The sequence below is a fragment of the Theobroma cacao genome, chromosome 3, assembly GCF_053813885.1.
Source record: "Theobroma cacao isolate CCN51 chromosome 3, ASM5381388v1, whole genome shotgun sequence".
Taxonomy (NCBI): Eukaryota; Viridiplantae; Streptophyta; class Magnoliopsida; order Malvales; family Malvaceae; genus Theobroma; species Theobroma cacao.
Genome location: NC_142641.1, coordinates 6272100 through 6284903, shown reverse-complemented (window position 1 = coordinate 6284903; position 12804 = coordinate 6272100). Strand labels below are relative to the sequence as shown.

At 30.8% G+C, this 12804-nt stretch overlaps 1 protein-coding gene and 1 long non-coding RNA gene across 8 annotated transcripts in view; both read left to right on the top strand.

Annotated features, from left to right (window-relative positions):
* Nucleotides 1–1990: 1990 nt before the first annotated feature.
* On the top strand, nt 1991–4118 carry LOC18604333 (large ribosomal subunit protein eL19z-like). The gene is made up of 2 exons (XM_007036743.3): nt 1991–2245; nt 3505–4118. The coding sequence occupies exons 1-2, from the start codon at nt 2134–2136 to the stop codon at nt 3963–3965; spliced, it is 573 nt and encodes a 190-aa protein (XP_007036805.3). The 5' UTR covers nt 1991–2133; the 3' UTR covers nt 3966–4118.
* Nucleotides 4119–6055: 1937 nt separating this feature from the next.
* The window catches only part of LOC148763525 (uncharacterized), a 68342-nt gene continuing 61593 nt past the window's right edge, over nt 6056–12804 (top strand). For 3 of the 7 annotated variants that reach the window (XR_016025129.1, XR_016025127.1, XR_016025126.1), the window contains exons 1-3: nt 6057–6424; nt 6497–6936; nt 7087–7191. This is a non-coding gene — a long non-coding RNA (uncharacterized LOC148763525). Of the gene's footprint in view, nt 6425–6496; nt 6937–7086; nt 7808–7829; nt 8197–12804 lie in introns of those variants that run through there. The other 4 variants (XR_016025128.1, XR_016025130.1, XR_016025125.1 and 1 more) reach the window with 4 other exon arrangements.

Genomic DNA, 12804 nt, shown 5'->3' with positions numbered 1-12804 from the left:
ATTCTCATTAATCAAAACACCACTTATCATTCTATATTCTCATGGCATTGATATGATGTTAAAAAATGTTATATGATTATGTTATCATACTAGATTAATATAACACGTCATCATCAATTATGATATATTAGCATGTTATATTTTTTTCTATTATGATATATCAGCATGTCATATTTTCGTTAATTATGATATGTTAATATACCAAATTAAAGTCACGTTACATAGAATAACAAATGATATTTTGACTAAGTCAATCATTAATCATAAGAGTTTATTTAGTTCAAAATAAAATTATAACAGTTTATTTGGATCAAAATAAAAAAAAAACTTAATTAAACACAATAAAAATATAAAGATTTATTAAATATTTTTAAATAATTTAAGAGTTTTTTAGATATTATGTCATAATTCTATTCCAACACTTACTTATTTGACTCTATTGGAGTCAAATTCGATTTTTTTTTAAAAAAATAAAAAATAACTTAATCGATCTGAGTCAAATCTCCTTTATTCCTCTCTTTTGTTTCCTCATTCGTCATTCTTTTTTTACTTCTAGTAGAATTACATACACACAAAAAAAAAAAAAAAACAATTTTGCTTGAGAATAAAGGTGTCTAAGGATCAAGTCACACCACCTTGACGGAAAAATCAGGTCCAACTCGGGAATATTATTATATTAATAAATAATAATTTATTTAATTTTAAGTTTAAATATATTTAATCCCACTAAAAGATATTATTTTTTATTTTTGACAAATTCTATAAATTTGCAAAACCGAATTTCAATAATTGTAATATATCATAGATGAAAAAATAGTACTAAATATCATACTTATTTAAGACCCACCCTTTACAGGTGGAGTTATGAAGTGGGATGTGTTTGATATGGTAATTTTTTTTTTTTTTCAATTGAGTTGAGAACATTTTGTGAAATAGATATATAATAATAATTATGTTATTATATTTAATTGTTAGTATACTTTGATATGTACAAAATATATAAGTGTTATTACTATAACTATCATAGTGGTCTTTGTAGTAGCGCTTTTATACAAAAACATACTTACGATGATAAAAAAAAAACTTTAAATAAAATCTCTAAATTTATAATAAAAGAAAAAGAGAGAGGTGGAAAATGGGGAAGAATCTAGAAGCATACGACTCTCGATGAATTCAACAAGCCATGTGTCCCATGTACAAGAAGTCAAAAAGAAAAATTTTTGAATAGAGTAAAAAACTCTAATCCAAAATCCAACTTCAAAAAACCTCAAGATCAAGCTCCAAAAACCCAACTCCATCAGACCTCATGTCCTCATCCCAAAAACCCAATCACGTGTCAAGTTGAAAACCCTCCAAACTTAACCCCATCAAATCTGAAACCCACACCTCAAAAACTCAACCACAAACCCAACCATCAAACCTGAAACCTACGTCCCAAAAATCCAATCACGTGTCAAGCCAAGAACTTTGAAGCCACATGTTAAAAAGAGAAATATCTAAAATCCATTAGGAGAGGAGATGAAGATAGGAAAAAGAAAGTAACAAGCAATACAGTAATTGAGGAAAAAACCCTCAAGTAAGCCCAAATCAAATCTAAGCCCAAAAACCCAAGTAAGTAAAAGCCTATAGATGTGAGAGTGCCAAATGTCAAGACAAAAGGCTCACCAAGTGTCAAGCTAGAAGCTCTTTGGAGCTTCTATAGTTATAAATTTGTAATTAAAACTATTTTCAAAACGTGAATAAGTATTATTTTATGGTTTTAATATTAATGGATTTCTGCTTCTTACTTTGTCTCCAAGAAAAGTAATGAAAAGAAAACAAAAAAAAAAAAGTCTTCAACGCTCAACGGTTGTCAAACAAGCAAACATGGGTCACGTGGATTAATATGGACACTTCACTTGCAGCCCACGAAACCATATGAAAGAAAATTTTATATATATATATATATATATATATTTATATATCAAGCTTTGAATACCTGATAGATAGGGGAAGCCAGCAGGCCTCTAGAGGAAGTCCAAAATATATCTAACCCTGCACTGCACCTATACGATTGCCATTGATCTACTTTTAAGTTAGGTTTTAGTGAAACAAAGTTTGCAGCCGTAGCCAGAGAGAATCGTAGTAATAGCAATGGTGTCAGTGAAGCTGCAGAAGCGACTGGCTGCCAGCCTACTCAAGTGTGGTAAGGGAAAAGTATGGATCGACCCCTACGAGGTCCTTCAAATCTCCATGGCCAACTCCAGTATGTCTCCTCTTGTTTTATATCATATTCATCTCTAGTTTTCTTTTTTGTGTTGTTTTACAAGTTGCTATATATAATCATAATGATAATAAATACACCTTCTACTTAGCATCATACCTGTTACATAATATTTATCAAAGTCTGATTTGACGCAGATTCAAAATATATTGATTTTGATTATATTTTTTATAATAATATTTTTAATAGTTGGAACTTAATGAGATCCAACTTTAGAGGTGAGTATAAATTTTTTAATTGAAATAATTAGATTTATGACTTTCATTGTCTAATTTAAAAATATTATGTATTATAAAAAAGTTTTAAAAAAATATAAATTCATGAGAAAATATTATGAAATAGAGAAAAACCAATAAACTGTATGTTTAAAATGAAAGAGTAGTTAATTTTTGGAACAAAGGCCTTTAATCTTCAATCTTCAAGCAGAGTTATCATGTTGCATCTTGGTCTGGGGTTGGTTTTTACATTGCTAGTAGCCTTTACCCTAGCCAAGCCTAGCCCAAATATCTAATAATTGAAACCCAGTACGTCCATCAAACTAATAGATATTACATTTTTACAAATATTAATAAAAGGCATAATCTCTCAAAGAAAATCTTCAAGTTATTTAATAAAATTTAAATTAATTTTGATTTTTTATTATGTCAAATATTTATTTTGAGTCAAATAAATCTTTATAATTAATGGTTTACTTAATAAAAAATATAATTTAATATTCTATATTACATGACGTTGATGTGGCATATCGATATACTATAATGGATGATGATGTGCCAAAGTGATATGATATGATGATATGATTATGTGACATTTTACCCTCTACATTAGTGCTACATCAACATTATGTGAGTACAAAATGGCAAGTAGTATTTTGTCTAACGACAATTAATTAACCATTAATTATAAAGGATTATTTAACTCAAAATAAAAGTAAAAAAGTTTGATTGAACATCATAAAAGAATAAAAGTTTATTTGAATTTTTTAAAATAGTTTAAAGATTTTTTTAACATTATGATTTAATGAAATAATGAAAATATATAAAATAAAATATTACTAAAACTTATTAATGCATAATTTATTGTAATGTTATATATATATATATATATGTGTGTGTGTGTATGTATATATCAAAATTAAGGATGAGGCCAACCTAACAATTCATGGCGTCCGAAACTCACCGAAAATTTAAGAGTTGGACTAGAGTTTAATGCCTTTGCATGGTGCATGAATATTATTGCAGGGATGGACGTAAGAAAGCTTGTCAAGGACAGTCTCATCATCAAGAAGCCTAACGTAACTCACTCAAGATGGAGATGTAGGCGAGCCTACGAGGCCAAGAGAAAAGGAAGGCAGTCCGGATACGGGAAGAGGAAGGGAACAAGAGAAGCAAGGCTACCGACCAAGCTTCTGTGGATGAGAAAAGCCAGAGTACTAAGGCGACTCCTTCGAAAGTACAGGGAAATGAACAAGATTGATAAGCATATGTACCATGACATGTACATGAAGGCCAAGGGAAGCGTTTTCAAAAACAAACGTGCACTGCTTGAGAGCATTCATAAGGCTAAGACTGAGAAAGCGACAGACAATGCTGTTTTTGATCAGATTGTTGCTATCAAAGTCATGGGTAAGGCTACCAAGGAGAGGATTGCATGGAGGAAAGAAACTGATGTGTTGAATAAAGCAACTGCATATTTGGTTTAATCAATGTAAAGTTATACTTTTTTATTTTTTCTTTGAGTTGTTATTCTCGTGATATGCTGTAATTTTAAGATTTTAGTACTTTGTTGTCACGTGAATATTTGTATTTTATTGATTTTTAAATAATAATTACATAAATAATTGGGATTTTTGTAATATTATCTTATAACTTATTCAAACTTATTAGAATTGAGAAAAACATTATATATTTAATGAAAGTCATCCAATGTAATTGAATTATTTTTATTTATAAATTAGATAAATATTATTAACATATTTGATAATAAAATATTTAAAATAACTATTTTAAAATATAATGAATAAATATGTCTATTTTCGTTAACAAAAAATCTTACCAACATCAGCATTTTCCCCAAACAGAAATCCCCTGTCCCCTTCCGTGCCCCATTAATATATTCATGCCATCTATCCTATCATGCTTGTAGATTTTAACGGCGTTTGAAAGGGTTCGTGCTCAAAACTAACGGCATTTAAAAGCTACAATTGGTGTGACATATTTTTCAATCATTAGATTATAAAATAATAATATTCTCTGCATCTTCTTGAACTTCTTTCCATGGTCAAAGGTAAGTAAATTTGACTTTTTCCTTTTTAATTCAACAACTCAAAAAAGTTTTACTTTTTTTTTACATTTGTTGATGTTATAATATATTACAACATTAATGTATATTTCAACATCTTTTCCTTCTTGTCGAGAGAAAAGCATTAATATATAATTTAATTTAATAAGAATCCTTTGTTGATAAATATGTGATAAGGTGAGAAAATATTGTATAGTGAATATCTTCATCCCTCTTTTCATCATAAATGTTTCTTTGATTTTGACTTTTTTATTCTTTTTATTTGTATAATTTATTTAATTTTAATTCAAATTTGATATATTGTTATCATTGATTGTGTTTAATTAATTAATTTTTACCCACTAGGAATTAAATTTTATTAAAGTAGGGATGATCTTTTTATTAATTTAAAAAATAACTAAGTTTGTTTTTTTTTTTTTTTTAGGTTATTGATAATGAAATCACAAATGCAACGAATAAAGATCAATTATGCTGTAGATTGGAATTTATTGAAGATAATATTCCCTCATCAATTGAACCAATGGAGGAGCAAAATTCAAAGCAAAATAAGTGTTGAAACATCACTAATTCTGTAATACCCCGCACCCTCGTTGGACACAAATAAGACCTTATTGATCAAACGAATGATCGTTTGATGTGAATTGACGTGCTAAAGAACGACAAAGGATGAAAGGAATGTTTAAGAATAAAATGCTTCGCGCGTGTAAAAAAAATAATTAAATAATAATATTTTTGTTGCAGAAGAATTAGTAAGCTAAAGGATGATTCGGAAGTAAACCGAGATGTAATAATACGTTTCGGGACCAAAGAAGGCAAGTGAAAAATTTTGAAATAAAATAATATTTTATTTAATAAAATAATATTAAAATATTAATATTTTATATATTGTCGGAATTAGTCATGAAAAATGAAATATGACTAATTTAAGTGGGAGAGATGAAGTAAAGAAGAATTTTGAAAGAAAACGACGATAATTGCGTCAGCGTGATTTTATTAAATCGAGCTAACGCGGGTAAGTAAATATTTAAATATTATGATGACACCGCGTTGAAGTACAATTTTGATATTTTGATTGTACGCGTGTAAAGGAAAGAGATAGATAAAAATTAGAATTTTTAAACGAATCGAAAAGAGTGAATTTTAAAATGTGAAAGTTGGAGGGTTATGTGGTAAATAAAATAAAATCAAGAATTACGTGCAAATGTGTTAATTGAAGTTAATAAATATATATATAATAATATAAATATAGGTGAACAAAAGGGCAACCGCTCATGTGATCAATATGTAACTTAAAATATATATATATATATATAATAACAATAATAATAAGAGAAGAGAATGGTGGTGGTCGGCCAAGTAATATACAAGAGATGAAAAGGGGAAAGGCAAGGAAAAGTCAAAGAAAGGCATGGGTTCATGGGAGAGAAGGATAGGATACAATAATAAAGAATAAAAAAAGTAAAGAAAGGAAAATGAAGGTGGGGGCCGGCCATGTGAGGAAAGAAAAAAGAAGAAAGTAAGAAGAAATGTAAGGTGAATGGCCGGCCATACAAAAGAAAGGAAGAAAGACAAAAAAATAAAGAAAACAAAAGAAAAGAGTGTAGAAAGGATGGTGGGGCCGGCCATGTGAGATGAAAGAAGAAAAGAAATGAAGAGAAGTCGGTTATGAAGAGGAAAGAAAGAACCAAAAGCCAAGCGAAAGAAAGGAAAGGAAAAAGGAATGAAAAATCGTGGGAGAGGAAGAGAAAAGGAACGAAAAATTTTGCTCTTTTCTGAGCACGGTTTTGTTGCACTTTGAGGGAGGAAAAGAAAGCTTTTTGCTGCAATTTTTGGAGGAAGAAAAAAGTTGAAAATTTTGAGGTAAGAAAGCTGATTTTTTTTTAGGTTAATTGCTGGAATTTTTGAGATTTTTATGGCTGATTTTGGATGTAGAAAAATTGGAGCTGGTTGCTGCCAATTTGTGCAGAAAAATTGGAGCTGTTTGCTACGAATTTGTGCAGAAAAATTGGAGCTGTTTGCTGCCAATTTGTGCAAAAAAATTGGATAGCATTGTGCTGCCAATTTAAGGGAGAAAAGGCAGCTTGGTGCTGCCAAATTTTTGAGGAAAAGAGAGCTGGAAGTGTTGCCAAGCCGTGAAGAAGAAGGAAGAACGTGGAAGAGAGAAAAAGAAAGGAGAAAAAAGAAAAAAAAAGAAAAGAAAAAAAATGGGCATGGCCTAATAGAAAATAAATGGGCATTATCCAATAGAAAATAAGTAGGCATGATCCAATAGGAAATAAAAATAAATGGGCTTAGCCCAAATAAGAAAAAAAATTAGATAAGCCCATGAAGGGGGGGCCCAAAGGTCATAAAGAAATGAAAAAGGCCCAATGGTAAGTTAATGTTATATTTTAAGATTTATGGGTAGTTTAATATTGTGCATATTTTGGATGAAAAATATACAAGTTGCTTAAGAAATTTTTAATTAAGTTGCTACCCATACAAATGTGTGATTAAGTATATTGAGTTTAAATTATTGCTAGGAAAGTTTGTCGTGGAGGCGTGCTGAACGAAGTATGTGACCAACAAATAGGAATAATTATATATGCGTGCGAATCAATAGTGAAGCAATATCCCACTATTATGAGGTGAGTAGGGAGTGTCAATTTTAAAAAATTTCATATATATATACATGTACGTATATTTTACGTGAAGTGTAAAATTTATGGAAAGCATGCGTTGATAGAATTTTAAGGAATTGTGGGTGTAAATTATTTTTAGAAATCATTTGGAATATATATATATATATATTATACGTAAAGTGTTTAAACCGGGAAACAAGCTTTTCGAAAAGATTTACATTAAAGGAAATTGTGCTTTATTGCTTGTGTAGTGTGTTTTCATGAAATTTATTACATATTCACCATGCTATTTTGATACAAAATATCATGCGAATATTTACAATGAATATTTTACGAAAAGAGAGTTTTAACTTGATGTAGGGACCGATATTTTGAGAAAGATTTAAAATATCCCCTTGAAGATCAAATTTGAATTTTTTTAAAAGGTGATTTCATTTTAACCAAGAAATTCAAGAGTAATTGGAGATTACTACTTGTTGTGTTATAAAGTGTATTTAAAATCAAATGGCTTATCATAATGTGGGCATGAATGGCTGGATTGGTATTTGTATTGAAAGTGTATAAACTGTTATTTGCCTTGATAGGCTGGATTTTGATATAATTGCCATGTCATGCGATTGAGATTTTATTGTATGGTGGGTTAGCTTGCTGCAGTGGGCGGGTTCTGTGGACCAGCCTATTAGAGGGGCACGGAATCCTAATATATATATGTACCTCGGTCGGAGAGACGCGTAGGGTATCTCCTGAGGTATGGATAGAGTTCACATCACGTCGAACTACCTCGTGATGATGAACTCCGCTAACGCCAAAGAACGACTATGTTTTCAAAATAAAAACATGATTTATGCGTACATAACTTTTTAACAGCTTTGGCGGACTCGGTTGGGATAACCCTCGATCAAGGCATCCCTGATAACTAGGTATGAGAATGATTTTGGTACAAACCAAGTTTTTAAAAAAGTCATAAGCCATGTTGTTTATTTTTGACAAAAATGTAATGGTTTCATATGAGTTGAAATAAGTTTTAATATTATGAATTATATTTCTTTGCATAGTGAAAATGGAATTAAACGATTTTTCGCAGTTCCTCTATTTGTTTATTTGTGAAATGAATCTGTAATTCTTCGTGTCAAGCCCGACCTTATAAAATACTTGCCATATCATTTATATGATTGACAATATGCTTGCACACTTGGAAAGCCCCGAAAAATCATTAAAAGTCGGTAATGTACCAAATGGTACAATTAAGTTGAATTAAACTTCGAACTAGTCAAAGTAGAGATTTTAAGATCAAATTGAGAATTTTAAATTTTCAGAATGACTTAAAATGGTGATTCGGAATTCGAGGACTGATTTGGAGTCAATTTAGAAATTTCACTATCTAGGGGTAAAATGGTAATTTTGTCACTCGAGGACAAAATAGGGAATTTTTTTTCAAAGATTTTGATCATATTTTACTTATTGGAGTGTGATTTGAGGTTGAGAAGTGAAAAATTATAATTTTGGTATTTTTCGAAGTATAGGGGTAAAATGGTAATTTTACCACCCCAAGTGCAAAACAGTAATTTTCCACCATCAGATCACTTGTCCAGCATATGAATTTTATCCAATTTTATCATGGATAATTGAAGGAATTTATATGGTGGAGAGAGAGCTTAATAGTTAAGAAATAAAGATGGACCAATGAAATGGTGACACATGGCATATTTAAAACCATTAAATATTTAGCTTTAAAATTAATACAAAATCAGCCCATTTCTCATTGATATGGCCGGCCAAAGAAGAACAAAGGAGGAAAGGAAAAAAAAATAAGAACCCTAGTTGGAAAAATTGAAGAAAAAGTGTGGGATTTCAAGGGATTAAGCTAATAAAGGTAAAATTTCTTGATTTTGACTTATTATTTACACTACCCATACTTTCTTTTTCATTTTCCATGGTAGATTTCATGTTTTCGGGGTAAATTCATGGTTGGTTGGAATGGGCATGGAGAGCGAATGAAGTTAGATTGATTTGATTCTAAGTTATGTTAGTGTTTTTAGTTAGTTTATCATGTCTAAAAACCAACCAACAAGAAAAATTCATTTTCTCCCATTACCCATCATTGGCCGAATTTTCTAGGGAGGATATTGTGGCTGAAATTGATAATATTTCATGATATTTTGGTGATATTTGATGTTTGGTGAGGCTAGAAATTAAATGGAAAATTTTGGTGTGAAAATCTGAATTTTTGCTTAACGTATAGACATGTGTGATTATTGACCCGGGACTAATAAATTGAATCTCATTCATAGTCACTGAGGTAATTTAGGTATAATTGGTGTCACGACCCGAAACTCCCCTCGAGCTCGTGACAATCGCCGCGGTGCCTCGATGGGCATTCATTTCTCGGAATGTCAACCGGAACTCCGCAAGGCTTAATATTAGTTTCTCATTTCTCTCGGTGAGTAACCGTTGCCAAATATTATGTTCCAAAGAATTTTGAGCTATTTCCAATTTAAAACAGATAAAATAAAAGTTTTCATCTCACAGGGGCGTTTTGGTCATTTTTCACTGAAAAATTTTGAAACCAGTTTAAAATTTAGTAAGCAAGTACTAATCGCATAATTCACAATTAAAAATAAGTTTAAGCACCTAAAACCTTTATTTAAATTGAAATTATAATTATTTAAATATAATGAGAAGATAAAACAAAATATTCAATAAAATATTTTATTTTCTTATAAACAGTAATTTTAGAATTATACGTAAATACTTTTTGTAACATAAAAGCAAAATAATTTCATTCATACTGTGACACAGTAAACCAATGCATTTAAATTAATTTAATTTAATTTACAATATCAAGCGGGCCACGAATGACTAGAAGTGAGGAAAACGGTGAACCTACAGTTTGGAAGACACAAGTCCAATGGAAGCCCTCGATGAAATCAGCTATCTACAGCCTACTCTGAGCTTGAAATGGGTGGAAAGGAGGGTGGTGAGATTATAAAATCTCAGTGAGTAAACAAACATCATTTAAATCAGCTAAAGTCGAGTAAAAGGAGACAATTAAAATATCCCATCATTTTTAAGTATTTCACAATTTGAAAATTTATCCCAACCCATGCAAACGGTTATATTTCATTTAATTTCTCATTAAGACTTATAACTTCCATAAACATTTGGCTCATGCCATCAAATAGTACTCAATGACACCTTGATCAGAGGCGTACACTCGAGCCTGCCAAGGCTGTTAAAATTTTGTATACATGTAAAACATATTTTTAGTTTGAAAAACACAACCATTCCTTGGCGTTAACGGAGTTCATTATCACGAGGTGATTCGACGTGACGTGAACTCTGTCCATACCTCAGGAGATACCCTATGCGCCTCTCCGACCGAGGTACATATATATATCCAGATTTCGTGCCTCTCTGATAAGCTGGTCCACAGAATCCGCCTACTGCAGCAAGCTAAACCCACCATACAATAAAATTTTGACAGCATGACAGGGCTAATATTTTACTACCTAGTTTGCAAGGATAAAATAAAACAATTCATACAATTCATAAAACACAGCCTAGCCAGTCATGCCAACAAAATAACAATATAACATAAGCCATCAATTTTCAATCATAAATTTACAACATACCGGTAGTCTCTAATTACTCTATTTTCAAAATCGTTATTCAATTTCAAGACAATTTATAAAATCTTTTCATGTAAACACATTCTGTTTGTAAAACACAAAAATTTACCATTTAAACTCATTTTCATAAAATTTCACCAAAACCGATTAAAAACATACTTTAGATAATTAAAATGATGGTAAGGTTACTCACAGTACTAGGAGTTTGATATACTCCTATTCCTTATCTTCGGGCACAATCTCTTTACTCTTGTTAGAGGGCTCACCACCTATACATCATACGTGACATGAATTTCAATAAATTGTGTCAATTTATCATAAACTATTTCAGGCTATCTAAATCTAAATGAATGCATGCGATGGGATGCAAAATGTCTGATTAATCACTTAAATGTGATATTCGACCTAAGTCACACTATACTCGGCCTAATCCGCTAAAATCTCTAATTTAACTCCAAATCAATTCTTCTCACTTTCTACACTCCAATTATACCTAAATTACCTCAGTGATTGTGAATGAGATTTAATTTATCAGTCCCGGGTCAATAATCACACATGTCTATACATTAAGTAAAAATTTAAATTTTCACACCAAAATTTCCCATTTAATTTCTAGCCTCACCAAACATCAAATATCACCCAAATATCATGAAATATCATCAATTTCAGCCACAAAATCCTCCCTAGAAAATTCGGCCAATGATGGTGACGGGGGAAAATGAATTCTTTTCTTATTATTTTGTTTCTAAATATGCTAAACTAACTAAAAACACTAACATAACTTAAAATCAAATCAATCCAACATCTTTCTCTCTCCATACCCATTTTGACCAGCCATGAATTCACCATGAAAACATGAAATCTAATCATGGAAAATAAGGAGAAATGCATGGGAAAGGTAGATCACAAGTCAAAATCAAGAAATTTTACCTTTGATTACTTGATTCCTTGAAATCCACCAATTTTCCTTTGAATTTTTCCACCTAGGGTTCTTGTTTTTCTTTTCTCCCTTTGTTCTTTCTTTGCTCTTGGTTTGGCTGGCCATATGAAGAGAAAATGGGCCGATTTGTGTTAATTTATAAGTCAAATATTTAATGGTTATAAATATGCCATGTGTCACCATTTCATTAGTCCATTTTTATTTCTTAACTATTAAGCTTTCTCTCTCCACCATATAAATTCCTTCAATTATCCATGATAAAATTGGAAAAAATCCATGTGCTGGACAAGTGTTCTGGTGGTGGAAAATTACAATTTTGCCCATGCGGAGATAAGATTACCATTTTACCCCTATACTTCGAAAATGACTGAGATCACCATTTTTCACTTCTCAACCTCAAATCATACTCCAATAAGTCAAATATGATCAAAATATTTAAAAAAAATTTCCATTTTGTCCTCAAGTGGCAAAATTACCATTTTACCCCCAAATAGTGAAATTTTTGGTTTGACTCCAAATTGATCTTCGAACTCCAAATCACCATATTAAACCATTCTGGGACTTTAATATTCTTAATTTCATCTTAAATTCTCTATTTGATCTATTTCGAGGCTTAAATTAACTTTGTTGTACCTTTAGGTACAATATTGACTTTTGTAAATTTTTCGGGACTCTCCTAGCATGCAAACATGCTATCCATCACATGTATGTCATGACAAGTATTTTATAGAGTCAGGCTTGACATATTCTCCCCTACTTGGATCAACCATATGATCTTTCTTCATGACTGATTTCAACATCCGACTAAATATTAATATTTTAATATTATTTTATTCTAAAAATTTTATCTTGTCTCTTTGGTTCCCAAAGTTCCTTATTATGCCTTAATTCGCATCCGACCAACTTTATTTATCACCATATCAAAGTATGGGGCATTTCAATCTCCCCCACTTAAATAGAATTCGTCCTCGAATTCACGTCGATGTTGCGTTATCAATCTTTTTTTATGATCCTATTGCTTTTTCCTTCTATAGGGACATTCAATTTATT

Excerpts from the sequence above, each read along its gene's own strand:
- LOC18604333 (XM_007036743.3), top strand. The coding sequence starts at position 2,134 with ATGGTGTCAGTGAAGCTGCAGAAGCGACTGGCTGCCAGCCTACTCAAG. Across the intron at positions 2,246-3,504 it reads AATCTCCATGGCCAACTCCA|GGATGGACGTAAGAAAGCTT; the intron begins GTATGTCTCCTC and ends ATATTATTGCAG.